The sequence below is a fragment of the Centrocercus urophasianus genome, unplaced genomic scaffold (genome assembly GCF_019232065.1).
Source record: "Centrocercus urophasianus isolate 14NV4802_14NV808 unplaced genomic scaffold, USGS_Curo_1.0 seq_34, whole genome shotgun sequence".
In the NCBI taxonomy this organism is placed as follows: Eukaryota; Metazoa; Chordata; class Aves; order Galliformes; family Phasianidae; genus Centrocercus; species Centrocercus urophasianus.
In genome coordinates, this window is record NW_024884911.1 from 5,262,929 (window position 1) to 5,278,947 (window position 16,019).

The 16,019-nt window shown below is 42.2% G+C and overlaps 2 protein-coding genes across 4 annotated transcripts; one reads left to right on the top strand and one right to left on the bottom strand.

The window, feature by feature from the left end:
- The first annotated feature begins 65 nt into the window (after window positions 1-65).
- Window positions 66-11,639, top strand: STKLD1 (serine/threonine kinase like domain containing 1). 3 transcript variants are annotated; one of them, XM_042830807.1, is made up of 19 exons: window positions 66-360; window positions 750-922; window positions 1,281-1,325; window positions 1,650-1,724; window positions 2,360-2,464; window positions 2,879-2,949; window positions 3,145-3,260; window positions 3,763-3,875; window positions 3,976-4,136; window positions 4,622-4,752; window positions 5,409-5,492; window positions 6,405-6,521; window positions 7,068-7,202; window positions 7,818-7,946; window positions 8,269-8,397; window positions 9,274-9,402; window positions 9,893-10,030; window positions 10,359-10,438; window positions 11,338-11,639. In XM_042830807.1, exons 4-19 carry the CDS (start codon window positions 1,653-1,655, stop codon window positions 11,380-11,382), a joined length of 1,755 nt encoding a protein of 584 aa, XP_042686741.1. In that variant the 5' UTR covers window positions 66-360; window positions 750-922; window positions 1,281-1,325; window positions 1,650-1,652; the 3' UTR covers window positions 11,383-11,639. The 3 variants fall into 3 exon arrangements, with proteins under 3 accessions (XP_042686741.1, XP_042686739.1, XP_042686740.1); XM_042830805.1 differs by lacking the exon at window positions 66-360 and adding an exon at window positions 379-676 and having other exon boundaries at window positions 750-845; XM_042830806.1 differs by lacking the exon at window positions 66-360 and having other exon boundaries at window positions 380-922.
- Window positions 11,243-15,766, bottom strand: REXO4 (REX4 homolog, 3'-5' exonuclease). The gene is made up of 8 exons (XM_042830808.1): window positions 15,587-15,766; window positions 14,902-15,350; window positions 14,463-14,618; window positions 14,075-14,268; window positions 13,835-13,923; window positions 13,482-13,556; window positions 12,734-12,808; window positions 11,243-12,038 (listed from the first exon to the last, which is right to left on the bottom strand). Exons 1-8 carry the CDS (start codon window positions 15,761-15,763, stop codon window positions 11,946-11,948), a joined length of 1,308 nt encoding a protein of 435 aa, XP_042686742.1. The 5' UTR covers window positions 15,764-15,766; the 3' UTR covers window positions 11,243-11,945.
- Between the last annotated feature and the right edge of the window lie 253 nt (window positions 15,767-16,019).

The window sequence follows — 16,019 nt, forward strand, 5'->3', positions numbered from 1 at the left end:
GCGGCACCACCACTGCTGCTCCGCGCTTAAAGGGCTCACGGCGGCCGCTGAGAGGATGGGGTGCGTGTGTGTATGGGTGTCTACAATGCTGAGGGCGGGCTTCCTTTTTCCCTCAGTTGTGTAGAGCTGTATTAAAGCTGTGCTCTGTTTTTTCAGACCAAAAGCGAGGCTCGGCGCGCAGGGCGGGATGCCCGCTGCTCCTTATCTCTTCACGGAGTTGCCCGTGATTTGCTTCTCGCAGGCTGCGCCTCAGCGGCGATAGCACTGCGGGCAGCGACGGGGAACGGCGCGGCTGAACCGCTCGGCTGAGTCCCTGCGCGCGGGGCTGCGCTGCCATCTGCGGCTTTCCTGACTCTATTGGTTGCGTATTTTTTTTTTTTTTATTCCGAAGGGGAGTCGGGGGGGAGTTCTTCCTGTTTTAACTGGAAATCCTCATCCGGGAAGACATCTCTCGAAAAAGAAATAAATAAAAGAAACGGCTGAGGTGCTGCGCCCAACCCGTGCTGTGAGGGGGGCCAACCGCCATCGCCTCAGTTTGGGCGGGAACGGCGGCGCGGGAATCGTCACACAGCTCAGCCCCACAGCACGGCCCCGCAGCACAGCCGGTCCCACGGCCCCGCCTCTGTCTTCGCCTCAAGCTCCAAGCCGGGCCCGCCTCTCCATGGAGAAATACGAGGTGGTTCCCCAAGTGCCCGGCGGGGTCCGTGTGTCTGTAGGCTGGCTTATTGCTGGCACTCTGTGCCCCACAGGTTCTTCAGCGGCTGCAGCCCGGGGCGTTGGGCACCGTGCTGGTAGCGGGGCTGAAAGCGGAAAGAAGCCCGGAGAAGAGATTTGTAATAAAGCAGGTGAGAGGGCGGTTGCTATGAAAACAAGACGCCGTCTGCGTGTTGCTCATCTCTGTGGCCCCTTCTGATAACAACAGGTGAATGTGGTGGGCAGCTTGGCTGTTTGGTAAGCTTGTACCTCACACATTGCTGTGCTTCTGAGAATGACCAGAATATTGAGAAAGCTTACCAGAATACTGACATTGAATTGCAGAAAGTAGGTCTACCCAGTGTGTTTTGTGCTGCTGCTTTGACAGTGCAGGAGAGCTGGCCTGCTGTCACAGTCATTTATAGCTTTGTTTCTGTCTATATCCCAAAAACAAGACCATTCCAATCATGAGAGATTCAAGTTATTGATTTAAACTTATGTCAGTTCTAATCTCAGCAAGATCGTGCTTCCTCAAAGTTTCATTTTCACCATATTACAACCTCAACTTTGTCTTCTGTTTGGCACAGGTTGAATGCACTGATGAAAAGCAAGCAAATGAGGCGTTGAAGGAGGTATCTGCAATTCTTCTTCACTAGCTTCACTTGCAAAGACCAAGCTCTTAGCAGAACAATGTTTTTGTGACGTTTTATCTGAGCATTAAGTGTATAAATATGGGAAAGGGCAATCTCAGGTGTTCTCCCTGCCCTCTGCTTGAGTTCAAGCCAGAATTTCTTATTAAATGTTCCCATGTTTGAATGTGTAGATTCACAGTCACAAACAAAACTACAGGGCGCTAAGCTGAATTCCTATTACCTTTTCCAACAACAGTAAATAGGTTAAAGTAAGTGGAGTATACAGGGTTTTTTTCATCAATATTTTTTTATTTATCTGTGCAGGCAATGGGTTTGCTAAAACTTCATCATTCAAACATCTGTGCTTACAACGAATTGTTTGTGACTTGGGATAATGAGGTGAGAATTAACTAGGATTAGTTGTTGTTAATGTAGGCATATAGGTATGTTTGGGATCATTGGTGTAAGATAAGAGGTTGTTTAGTATGAAATTAACCTGTTTTTTAATTTCTGAATAATCATGGTGAGAATTATGAAGCTCTGTGGATTGGTGTCCATCATGTGGCAGTACTGCATGCTGGCTCTGATTTTGAAGTCTGCTGCTGCTGTCCTGTTTTCTAACGCATACTTGATTTTGAGCTGCTTTTGTCCCATCTGCAGCAAACCAGTGTTAGAGAAAAAAAGCAAAACAAGAAAATTCCCTCTTCTGTCAAAAGGCAAAAATCCTGAGGTTTTATGCACAAACAGATAGCACTCAGACGAAATTCATGTTGGCTTTTATGGATGTATATTTTTTACTTGAATTGTCCCACGTGGTTTCATATAAGAAACACCTGATAACGTTTTGAACAATAGATGCTCTGTTTTTAATATAAATGCTGTCTGCTTTGTGAGAAATTAAACGTCTCGGGACGCCTTGGTATTGGTGAACATCACATCTACCAGCTTGGCCAAGTCCTTGGTTTTATCTTTCTTACTGGATATGTCATTATCTGCAAGCAATCAGTCAATCTTGGTGTGATGCTTTATTACAGATATCATCTCTATTCCTCTGTCTGGTAATGCAACACTCAGGCCAAGTAGATCTTTCATCTCTGATCAAGACAAAAAGGCAGAAGCCGGAGAAAATAGCAGACATGGTAAATTGTGCAGAAGAAGCACCTAGCTGAAGTGACTGAATCTCACTGCATGTATATTTCTTCCTCTGTCTTTCTAAAAGTCATCCCTAAGACCTTCAAAGCGCAGCGTTTTGCTGGAGGGTGCTTTTGGAAGCTTTGTCCTTAATCACCGTGGCATTTCTGTAACACTAACTCTTTGTGTAGCTTGTTCTCAAGCAATTACATCTTTCCCCATTTTACATTTTTATCCATGAAAAATGCAGCTAATTGTTATTGCTGAGCACACCATTGTGTGATGAGCATGTTTATCTATCTGGAGAAAATAGTACTTATTGGTTGGACCTTACTTCAAACAATGATATTCTCTTGTTGAATATCTGATTTCTTTGTTATGTTATGTGTATGTTATGCTTTCATGTATATACCTAACAACAGGTGGTGCTGAAGTTTCTGGGACAGATGGTGGATGCTTTGTTTTATATACACAAGCAAAATATTTTCCACAGGTGAGCAGAAATCCTGTTCTCTTTGTTTGATGAGTCATTCGTTGTTCTTCATTCACTGTTCTGAGACTGTTGGCTCAGTACAGCTGCTCAGTTATGAAGTGATTTTACTTTTTAATTTGTGAAGGTGTGGAAATGTGTAGTTATATATCATTAGAACCTGATTTCACATGCTGATGGAAAATATTTGTGTTGCAGAAATCTCAAGCCATCAAACATACTTGTGACTGGCGAAGCATCCTTCAAGCTTTGTGACTTCAGTACAGAAACACTTATGACCGATGAATGGAAATGGAAAATAAGAGTAGAAGAAAGTAGATATGTCTTTTTGCTTTGCTGTGCTTTGACAATACTTTTAAAAGATTCAGTTGTGGTGGATGTTTTTAATCTTTGGAGAAAAACAAGCCACAAAGTTGTCTAGCTTTCCCCTCCTCCACATTATACCACAACTGTTCTTCAAAAATATGAATAGAATATTCATGGTCAGTTGCCTGCAGCATTAACTGTATTCACAATTGAAAACTGTAAATCTCAAAGCTCCTCCACAACAAATACAGTTGGAATCCTTTTTTAGCGTGATATAGAAGCAGCAACATCTTGAAAAATCATTTATTAGTTGTAGTGTCTCTCTCATTCTGTTGCAGCATATCAACAGTGGAAAAAAAAAAAAACAAAAAAAAAAAACCAAACAGCACTCTGCTACGTGTCTCTATAACTCGTAGACATACAACTATTGCCTGCAGTTCATGCCTGCACAAGCAGCACTGTGCGTAGCACAATGTCAGCAACGTTACCTTGGGATTCTTGTTTCCACAGATTGCAAGTGTTGGATGGCTCCTGAAGCATTCAGTTTTTCTTTCAGTGATAAGTCTGACATCTGGGCTCTAGGGTGCATCCTGCTTGACATGATGACCTGCTTAGTTTTGAATGTATGTAATGATGTTTCATTATGGATTTAAAATATGAGCCCACTGCAGAGCATCTGTAACTGAGGGTGGGAAGGCTCTACTGTTCCTGTACTATTTACAGGCAGAAGAAATCACTTTGTTACTGCAGGATATAAGACGAGATACCAGCCATCTTGAAAGAGTTCTGCCCCTAATGCAAAAGGAAGATAACAGTCCTTTGCCTTTATTCCCAATTTTATCCATGATGCTACAGATCCAGCCCAGCATGAGACCCACAGCAAAGTGAGTTCTTGATGCTTTCCCTTTGTGTCCTAAACCCCACCTACCTTCACAAAAACTGTTTGAAAGGATTTGAATCAAAGTTATTTAAAAAAAAAAAAAGTGAGAGGGAGACTTGGTGTTCAGCTTCTAGAAATGGGCATCCTGATTGTTGTCCTTGTTTTGGAGATTTGCATGGTAAAATCTCATTGCAGGCAACACATTGCATTTTGAGAATGTATACATTTCAGTGTACAGTGGAATATTTTGGTACTGTATCCTTCAAAAAAGCCATTAAGTTAAAGCCCAAGTCTGGCTTGCTTAAGGTTAGCTTCTTCATCAACAGCTTTTAAGTAAATTCTGTAAGTTCTGTAAAATATGTATATATACCTATTCTTCAAGCAGTATTATTTAACTTTTTATGCCAAAATGAAATGAAGCCTGTAGAACTTTCTCTGTAACTTACCAATCTAACATACTGGTACTACTTTTGTCTCTCCTAACTCTAGGGATCTGATCGATGTGCCATTTATTGGGGAATGCCTGGTTGTTGCTGGTTCATCTTTAATAAAACGCAGGAATTCTTTGCCTTCTTGTGTAATAGATGCGTTCCTTAGGGGGGGAATTGGAAGCATTCTAGGTAATAAGAAAAATAAGGCAAATTGAATATAATGAATATAATAGCCTTTTTTTTTTTTTTGTAGGAAAGAAACCAATGTCATTTCCATTCAGCATGTATTCTGCTTGGAAATGAACTATTTCACTTTATTTCAATTGAAATGGCATGCTCTTCAGTGGAAAAATCACTGTACAGCCTTGTCTGCAACCTGCTCGGTTTAGCAGCTCTTTGTACTGTGCACACCAAATGGGGCCAGAAATAATTTCTCAGGAAGCTTGGGAACCATGCTTGCTTTGCCTATATACTGCCATGTTTGCCCATGTATGCCAACGAAAGATCTGCTCTGCTGTTTTCTTTATGAGCAAGGATGAGGTTGTCTTAATGTAAAAGGCCACGTGAGTGATTTAAGGCCCCTAGCCCTGCCTTGATTCAGTGATCTAACAGTTCCCCAAAGTGTTCGTGAAGTACAGAGGTCACTGAGATGGAAGATAACACACTGGAATATTTAGTGATTGATGCTTTAGGGAAGAAGGGCTTCCCTTTCAACAGCCACAAATTGCATTATTTCCATTTATGTGAATTTGTGTCTTGCACAAAAATAGATAAAGTTTGAGTGATTTTTGTCAGCGTTTTGTTTCAAATGATGAGAAGAATTTCCTTTTCTTTTTTTAACATAGAATTCATGCAGGCTTTCTGGGATGTAGAAGAAGCACAGGCTAGAACCATGCAGCACCTCGCCCGCTTTGTAGGAGATAAAAGTGGTAAGGTCCTGCTTTGCTCAGTCATGCTTTTTTTTTCCTTACCTTTTGAGATAACTGGAAGAAGAAAAAAATCTCACAGCAATGATAAGTGAAATTGCTCTCTTTCTGATCCTTTGAACGTGCTGAAACAGACCAGTCACTGAGGTGACTGTGTTGGTACTTGTTTGTAAAAGTTTTTTTTGAAACGTAGAGGTATTTTACTGGGTAAGAAAACTGGGATTGGAAACATAGTGATGTTTAAATTGGGAGCTGAGTTGAATGGTCAAATTAACATTAATTGAGGAAGGTAATTCATATAATAAAAAATAAAACACAGAAGTGTTTAATATCTGTAATTAGTAAGTGTAGGGAACTGTTAGGTCAGGGTGAACTGGTGATTGAGCACCTGCTGAAGGGCTGTGGCTGCCCATGGAGCACAGGCAAATTGTTTGTACCTGTGCTCCCCTCACGACCAAAAGGGACCCAGCTCTGTAAAGGGCTCATCTAAAGGCCAGGCACTGAAGGGAGAGCATCTCTTGGAGCTGGGCTGCTTCCTGAGGAGTGCTGTGCAGCCAGAGAGCTCATTCACCACCTGGGTGAGTTCAGTTCTTTCTGTGTGTGGATATTGGTCCACCTGCAGATATTTTGCCTGCTTTTGCCACAATCTGCCAGAAGCAATTTTGCTTCATCATCAGCAGAACAAAAAGGAAAGAACAACTTTTCTTTTTTCCTCAGAATTGTCTTCATCCTCACCACTCTTACTGAAGAAAAGTTTATAATTCTCTTCGGTTCAGCCATGTTTTGAAATATCCCATCGTTTGCAGGGACTCAAATTTATTTGAAACTGAAACTCTCATGTTTTGAAGCTTAACCATCTTCTGAGCAATCCAAGCAACTGATTGTCTAACTGAATGTTATTTCTCTTCCCCACAGCTCTACCCTGCCTCCTAGCATTCACTGAACTGATTGCTTTTGCCATGAAGAGTCATATAGATTCTCTCAAGTTACAAGTAGATGGTTGCAGATTATTGCTTGAAATTCTTAGTCAAGGTACAGTTATGAGACTTCCAATTAATGCTGGGTAATGCAGCCTATAGTGTTAAATGTAGGAAATAAAGTTTGAAATGGGTTCTGAAATATTCCTAGGATCTAAATTTAAGGTAATAGAAGAATTTATTCAGCTTTAATAAAAGCCTAGGTTCCCATGGGCTTTCTTTAGTGTAGACATAAATCAATTCTGTGCTAAAGTGTAAATTTTAAATCCAGGATGCTGGTTTTAGGTTGCTAAATCTGTTTCTTATTATGAGTAAGAGATTTTCAGTGCTTTGTTATTTGAATTTCAAAGGATAAAAGCACACATCTTGCTTTCTCAGACTGTTCCTTCTGCCTTTTTCTTGGCGACGTACCACTGTAATAACTGACTACAGGATTGAGTAATAGGAGTTATATTTCAAGAAAAAGAAAAGAATTTTAAATAGGTTTAGGATTTGTTAGGTGAAGAAATGCTGTTAGTTGAATGCTCTATTTAAGAAGAGAGCAGGAGGTTCAAACTTCATTCAGAGCCACTGAAAGCCATGTTATTCTAATGCTTGACAGCTCTAGAGCAGGATGTGGTGGTGATTCTGGGAGAGGATGTGACCAACTCTCTGTTAGAGACGGTGAGAAGGCACTCTGAAGATGAAGGATTTCTTTCATTGATCTGCCCGTTACTGATGATGATTTCATCTGATGGTTGGTCCCTCTGTTGTTTGTTTTTTTTGGGGGGTGCATATTCTTATTTTCCCACTTTTTTATGTAGTCTGAGACACATGCAAAACAGATGGGGTGTTTGTAGGCGAGGTGCAGTATCTGTTCAACACCCACCAGAACGCTCATTCAGAAGAGTGTTTTGTTGGTAGGGATTTAGCAGAAGTGGGTAACCTCCATAGGCTAACTTGTACAATGTGTCAGGAAGGATCTACATTTATATAACTAGTGTTACTGAGTAACACCAAACTTAATATGCTGTTTCCAAACTCTGATGAGGTGATTTCCACTCAAGTTGCAAACGCTTATGAGTGGAGGAATTCCTCCCCTCTCGTTTCCTTTTCTGTTCTCTCAATTGCAGATCTGTAAGGAAAATTGATTGACTAAAATCTGTTTGAAAAAGTCACTTAAACTAAAGAATTTGCTTAAGTACATTGCGTTAAAGAATCCAATCTGTTTTCTTTTTTCTTGTGATATGTTTACTGTTTTTGTTTAAATACTGTTTTTGTTTTTGTTAAATGTTGGAGTTATCTGTTGCGAGGATGGTGAGCAGGACAAAGATGCTAGATTTCATAGGATTTCTTTTTGTGTCCCCTCCAGAGGTTGCTGCAAAAAATCTAAGGAAAGCTGGATTAACTTCAGATCTTCTGTCAATTTTACAAAACTTTATTCATAATGAGCAAATCTGCCACTCAAGCTGTGCAGTTCTCTGGAGCTTGGCTGTGAGTGGTGAGTGAAAGATATGCACACTAAGATGTGAAATGCCCACCCTGTGAACTGTTTTCAGTCTGAAATTGTTATTTTTGGAAGATTCCTGCTGTGGTGTCCAAATATAATTTAAGTGGCAGAGGAAACTGGTTCCTGGAGAAGTTCAGCTTTCTGCAATAGCCTGTATTGTTTAGTAGTGCTGTAGAACTTGATTTGCACATTTTGAATTTGTTCCTTTTCTGTGCTAAAACAATGTGTTATTCCAGTGCCGTCACCCATTAATGTTTTACTGATGTAATTTGACATACCTCAATGCGTTTCTTTTTTTGTTATGGTAATTTAGAGAACAGTGTAGACCAAGTGGTGCTGCAAAGTGCTGTCCCTGTTATCACTGCGGTCATTCAGGAGCACCTCCAGAACGGAGCAGTTCTGAAGTCAGCTTGCTCGGTTTTGTGGGCACTGTCCCTGCAAGGTGTGTTTTCCCAAGGCATTTTCATTGTCCCCTCTGCATAGAAGAGGCCAAATACTTCTGTCGGTTGGTTCTTGAAATACAGACTGCTCGGCCTCCGCAGGCTCTGCAGGTGGCAGCAGAGTCAGAAACTTCGCCTCTTAATAAACCCCCTCGTGCTCGCTTCTGTCGCTGTAATGAAGCTGTTCTGGAAGAACCACGGCAATTATGTAACCAGATGCTGTTGATGTGTGGATACTGCGAGGATCCACAGCCACAACAGTTCGTGTTGTGCAGAGCGTCCTGCCGGGCCTCTCTCTTGAGACCAAGAGTCCCACTTGTGTTACTCTGTTATGTGCTGCTATCACGGTGTGTGCATATATACAGGTTTTGTTTAGGGCCGTTTGCTTTGTAATTTGGCAGTGTTTCAGATGAAAAAGTAAAACATGTATCTCTCTCATCATCGTTCACACAAATGAATGCATCTTTGCAATACTGTTCTGTTTCTCCCACATGCAAGAGTACTGCTGTATGTTTACATACTGCCCTGTGCTCCTACCACTGTTTTCCCCAAGAGGAGATGAAAAAGGACCCATTGAGCAGTGCACTCTTCTCCTTTTTAATGCCTACCACTAGAATATGTTGAGTGTTTGGGATTCTCCGTTCCTTTTAGCTTGGAGAGTGCAAGGAAATCCTGACATAAAAGACGTTTCAAGTTTACTTCCTAGGCTTCTAGAGGAACTTGCAATAAGACTTTATTAGGCCTATAAGACAGTTGTATGGGCTTTCATACCCTTTCTTTCTTTTGATGCCTTGTTAGATGTCCTTTCAAAAACAGGAGGCAGAAATTGAGATGAGTATTTAAAACATTATAGTGTTTTGATTTATTTTGTTTTAAAGGTTTCTTAACTGAAAGTGACTATGAGCCCGCAACAGCGCTTCTGATGGATGCACTGAGGATGAACCTGGAAAAACCAATGCTGGTGAATAATACCTGCCTGGCATTAGCAAGCCTTGTCAGGCTATCTGGTAATGCTGAACAGTTTTTGTTAATTGCAGATCACCTCAGATGTAGACATTTCCTATCAGTTCAAGAGCTCATAGTGGAATTGAGATTGTCATTTGCTCTGCTTTGTTATCATTTCTTTCTTGCAGAACAGGGAGGAAGGACAGTAAAACTGGAAGTGCAATTTTTTTTCTTCTTGTGGATGTGGCATGCATGTCTGAGAAGCAGATCAGCACAGACTCATTGAGGGTTCTCACTTTATTTACACTATAAATGGGTAGAGCTCAGAGAAACAATAAATACGAAAATCTTACCTCTGCTATGCAGCATCATGCTGCATGTATGGTTCTTTATTGTCCAAATAATCTTCAGAATAACTTTTAGAAAGGCTGAAAAAAATGGACGTGACTCCCTGGAGAAATGTTATGTGTGCTGTTAGGGGCAAGGGACCAGAAAGCAAACAGCACAGTCTGCAGCTCCCAGTTAGTCCAGCAGCACTTGTTTCCCTTTCAGAAATAGCAGCTTTCAGATTTATAACAGATTCAAAAGGCAATGGAATAAACCTGATCAAAGATGCCTACCGCTTCTACTGCGATGATCCAGAGGTGGTGGAAAGTATCTGCGTGCTGATTAATGAGATGGTTCAGTACGGTAAGATGGTGGTGTTACTTGTCCAGTCTCTTCCCCCTCCCCCAAAAAGAACAAACAGTGAGGAAGCAGCAGCTACTCAGGTAAATTAAATCTCTCTGAGAAGGCTTACTATGTATCTGATGAGGGAGGATGAATTGGAATGTGACTTCATCCCATTCTTTCTTGTCACTGAATAATTACAAATGCCCTTGTAAATGTACAAATGTTCTAACTTCACTTTGCATTCTATTTATGTCGACCTATTTCCTTTCTGCTCCCTTTTAGTCCCTGCTAAGACCACTGCAAATCATACAGTAACCATGAATTATCCTTTTCATTTATGTTCTAGATGACGTTACGCCGGAAATGGTGTCACAGCAGATGGAAGAGCTGCTGTCTGAAATCAAAAGCCGGTTTCCATCTAGCGTGGTACGTAGAAGTCAGACAATAAAGGGTGCCTAATGTTACAGCCTTTGTCATTCTCAAATGCTGGAATTACATACTGCAGAACTTTACAGAAGAGTTGTTTATATATGTGTGATCAGTGAGGTTGTACAAATACAATTCTGATGGTCTGCCTGAAGGGTTAAATTCCAACACAGTCATATAAGGGAAAAACAAACTGTGAAAACACCAGAAACTGTGAACAGATAACAAAGTTATTCAGGCTATTTAATGTGTTATTCTAAAATTTCCTTTACAATGGCTTGCTGTCAGGTAGCCATCAACTCGAGAATTAGAAGCTGTCTTTTTCCCAGCAAGGCAGTATAACTGGTTACTCTTATGACACTGCTTTTTTTAGTTATGCACTTAGTCTGCCTACATAAATTGTCTCAGACAGAAGCAAGCAAACTTTTTCTCCACTGTCTCCTGCAGGCACTGCCTGAAGCATATTAATGAAAGCAGAAACTATAAGTTAGTGCAGTTAAAAAAAAAAAACAAAAACAAAACAACAACCAGAAATGAAAAGAAAGCAGCTCCCTGTTGTAAATGCAATTTGTTGTTCCCTATGTCCTATGATGACAGACGAGGCAGACAAACAAGACATGAATCTCTTAATCTAGCAGTACACTTTGTAGCATGTAACTGCTAACTCTCCAAAAGCTGTACCTTGCTACCTTCCACTGTTCAGATTATTGAAAGCACTGCATTAGTATTCAGTTTGATAATTACAACTGCTTTAGATTTTGCAGATCACACCCCAAATATTTAAAACATCATTTATTTTAAAGGTCTACTTTAAACACAGTTCTTTATTAATAAAGAAGTATAAAAACAATTAAAACAACAAGGTGGTCTTATTTATCAGTTCTCATGTTTCTCTCCAGGAGATTCTGAGCCTTGTGGATACAGCACTTCTGAAACTGCAGTAAAGGAAAAGCTTCCTGTGTAAGAACAAGACGTGCAGACTTCTGGCTCAGATATAAAAGCTTGGATCACCCTGAAGTATTTTACAAGATATTTCTCACCAGGAAGATTAATATTGGGCTATTAACAGTACTTAAACAACTCTGTGTTCTGTTTAGTTACCACAACTGAGAGACTAATGGCAATACTTAAGAACTTGCCTTACTTTGTAGACTTCCAAAATATCCAAAATAAAGGTTCTAGTCTTGAGAGTAATAGTAAAGCAATATCAGTTTCTTCTCGCACCCATCATAATTTAAACACTCTCTCTCTTTATTGCTCATTTAGTATTTATTTCCTTGCAATTTCGGATGAACTACTTCACAAATGCAGGTATTTGGCAGTATTGTTTAATTAGGTGCATGCCCTATCCAGAAAGGGGCAGTATTCTTGTATGGCAACATTCATGTGCTCTGCTGAGCTTTTGTTTGTATTTTATCAAATTGCTGCTGTTAGTTCTGAGTAGCCTGGGATCTGACAGTGAAGCAGCAAATGCAGCTAAAGAACACAGTGTGGAATCATGCAAGGTTCACGGTTTGTCTTTAGCTTTGTTCTTAAGAGCAGCTTCCCATTTCTTTTTCTCTAAGGTGTACAGTCTCATAGCTGCTTGTGCATCCTGAATCTAAAAGAAAACAGAACAGGAGGCTTAAAACATGGCTTGACATGATTTTAAAATGTTATTATTAATGAACAGTGAAATCTTTCATTTGAATGCATCCTTTCAAGCAACATTTTGTAATCTCCTTCTAGATTCAGATCTTGAGTGACTAGTGCAGGAAGGTGAGCATGTAAGTTGCCCACTACAGTGCCATGCATTCTCTGATTGTGACTTGGAAAATCATTATGAAAAAATAGTCTTGATTACAGGATCTTGGAGATACCTTCATAATTTGCTTGTTTTTTTCCAACTCCTTTACCTGTTAGCTTCAATGTTTCACTGGATAAGAGGATAAAACTGCTGAGAGTAGGCTCTCACTACTGATGCATTTATTTCTACCCTATTCATCACGGCACAACAGTGCAGTATGCTGCTTTTAATGTAAGCAACTGGAACTTTGACCTTATTTTTCTCCCTGGGGATCTTAAAATAACAAGAATTAAAGTAAAAATCAGTATTTAAAAATACAGATGAAACATGTGCTACTAAGAAAGCCTAGATGGCAATCTTTTTATGTGACTGTATCCAAGCAGAGCTTGCTGACTTTGATTGTGAGGTGAGAATGAAGGCACAAGACTCTGGACAGAACTCTGATCCCAGAACGAACGCGCACCCTGTTGTTTATCTGCCCTAAAAGGCTGCACTGATGAGATACGTACCGAGCAGTGCTCTGATGTCTGCACTTGGACGTCTAGAAGTCTATTGCAGAGCAGCTTCAACGATGGCCGTGAACTCTACAAATATAAAGATTGAATCGTGCTTTCTCACACTGCTTGAATTATCTACGTGTCTATACAGCCTCCCTTGGTGAACTGGCAAGGAGAATTACTGAATTACGAGGCTTATGCACACCTGTATGCACCGCTTAGAGGATTCTTTATGTAGTACCATAACACAGGTTTATGTTTGAGGTGTTTTACTGTGAAAAACAAACAGTCTGTAGTTATGAAATATAAAATAAGGTCCTATATCTTTATTTCTGGAGTCTAAGTAGAAACTTGAAACCATCTATTTCTTAATATCCATATGCAAATGACACTGCTAAGAGTATTGCATATCCTTACCATAACTATAACTTACTAGAACTGTATAATCTTATTTTGCTATTCCAGAACAGCATTACGAAGGTCGTGTGCATGCTAAGGAGTGGGAGGACTGTTGAATGTTGTGCAGAGGCACTGCACGTAATATTTGCAACTAACAAAGTAACATTGCCTTGCTTTAAATACTAACCAAGCATTCAGTCAGATCTGTATTTCCAACCAGCAAAAAGTAGAGACCCCTGTTTCAGGTTGGAAAGAAGAAATGAGGACAAGTGAGGTGAGCGTAGGAGTGAGCAAGCTAAAAGCTGGAGTCAGCAGCTCTGGTGTCAGTTAATCAAGGGGTTCCTTTCCATCACTTTCTTACCTTGACTCTCTGTCTGAAAGGTTTGTATTTCTGGGTGTCGCGTATTTTCTTCTTAGGATGGTCAAGAAATAGGACCTGAAACAAATCGTATTTCCAGTGTAAAGGGTGCTGCTACATAAAAATGTACACAGCTGAATGTACAGCTTGCTGCTCTTCGGTATCCAAATCAGTGCTATTGAGATCAGTGTGGAAGCTGAAGAACTTGGTGCCATGAACAGGGGTACACTTGGTACTGCACGAGAGGACAAGAAACCGAGCTAACAGTTAAGAAAGCAGCAGCTGAGTTCAGCTGTGTTATGTGACTGATCCAGGAAGATAAATTCATTAATTTTCAGCGTTTGGAGCTTTGTTACCTTCAGGTCATTGTGTAATGCATGCCCGACTAAAATCCTTCCATTCAAGATATCAGCGACCTCCTTCTGAACTGTTTTAAAATCTTCACCTAAAGACACCACGCAATGAAACACTTTGCATTAGACACATCAAACATCTGAGCAACCTACAGTTAAAACACGGCATCTTTCTGGTGAAGACAGCTCTGTGTTTTGGGACTGTGCTTACACCAACCTGTCCTGCACCATCGATGTACAAACCTGTCTTTAGATGCTCAGGCCGGATGCCACTAACGGCTGTTCTGTAATCTGTCACCTCCTCCGTGGGCTTGACGTACTTGTCATAAATGCACTTTCCAAACCGGTTCACGATGGACACACGGGCCACGATGCTGTCTTCGCCGTTGGCTCCCACTCCCACCATCTCACAGTCCATAGCTACAGCTCTTGTAAGACTGAAAGAAAGGACAACTCAGTGATGCATCTCTTAACGGGGACAGCACAGCAAAGCTGCGAGGCTCACACACTGATACAAACAGGAAAAACTCAGCAGTTTGACTGGCAGCAGACTCAGGCACCAGCTTAAACTTTGCCTGCAGTCATTAGAAGGTAATCTTGATGCTGTGCTTCCTGCTGGAACACCACTCACCCTCCAGAAGACTTCTCTTTAACCAGCATCTGCTCCACAGACCGTTTGGACTGGCCTGGTTCAAGTCCCAGTTTCCTTCTAGCAACTTCTGCTGCTTCGGGTCCTATTGCTGCTTCGATATCTTTTGGATCAACATCATCAAACCAGATGTCAGCCCTGGTAAGTATAAATTTAATTTCATTAAGTAGTCTTAAAGTGACTGTGCATCTCTACAGTGTACAAAAAGCAGATTTATCTTTTAGAATCAAGAAATCAGCTCTCTGAAAAGTAGTCTATGCTGTCATCTGTGCAGATTCATTGCTGTATGGGAGGAGGGATAGCATGCATCTGCTGCTGCCCAAAACAAAGCCTGGAAGAGCACAGCTATTAGGAGCATACTTCTCTGTACACCTCCTAAAACAAATTTTCATATGCATGTACTGATGCTTGAAGTACTCACTCTTTGGGCTGCTGTGCTGTATCTTCAGCTTTCCTCTTCTTATGTTTCACGTCGTTCTTCTCCTTTTCAACATTGCCATTTTTCCTTTTCTCTTTGCAGCCCTTCCCATCGCTTTTGGTGCCGTTTAAATTCTTGTTCTTTTCAGCTCCGCTGGGTTTGGGTTCAGCCACAGGAGTGCTGCCATCAGAACTCTTGGCCCTCTTATTTGTATGCTTAGGTTTGGAATTCTTGTCAGTTGCAGCCTTCTTGGATTTCTCCTTGGCCGAAGGAGGGCTGTGTGCAGCAGGATCCCTGTCCTTTTTATTTGTGGATTTGGGTTTCAACCCATTTTCATCCCTGGCGCCTGGATCCTGTTGGCTGTTTCCCTCTTTGAGCGGATGCTGCTTCTTGGTGTAAGTCTGAGATGAAGGGAGGGGCGCGTTCGAGCTGCTTGCCTTCTGCTTCAGTAGCTAAAAGGGCCAAAAAAAAAAAGGGAAACAGAAGAGAGATTATCTCCTTGATCACCTCCCTTCAATTCTCCCCCGCCATCAGTGCTGCGAGGACTGAAGCAGAGCAGGGCTCTGGCTGGCTGCAAAGCCCCATCCCCGTGGGTCATTATTAGGCACAAAGAATCTTTTTAAACGATGACACCCAGCGTGGAGCTGCGTTAATGAAGAACACGGCAGCCGGCCCGGCTCGCCCTCACCTCCTGCAGCGCCTTCCAGTTGGAGGAGAACTCCTGCGGGCTGCGGGGCAGCGCCGCCACCGCCGCCTTCTTCGGGCCTTTCTGCGCGGCCGTCCCCTCGTGCTGCCCGCCGCCTCGCCGGGCTCTCCTCCTCCGGCCTTTCCCGCGGGCAGCCGCCTCGGGGTCCGCCTTCGCCATGCGGGACCGCGGCGAGGGGGCGGTAATGCGAGGGGAGCGGTGCAGCGCCCGGTGGGGAACGGCGCCCCGCTCTTTGCGTTCCGCTGCTGGGCCGGGTCTGCGCGGGCGCCCCCTGGTGGCCAACCGCGGGGCGAACCCTGAGGCGGGAGGGGCGGGCGCCCGCAGCTTTCACGTGCGGGTCTGTGCGGGCCGGAGCTCCGCTGCGGGGTGCGCGGCCTGCGGGACGTCGCACTGAGTCACAGCTCGCCCGAGGGGC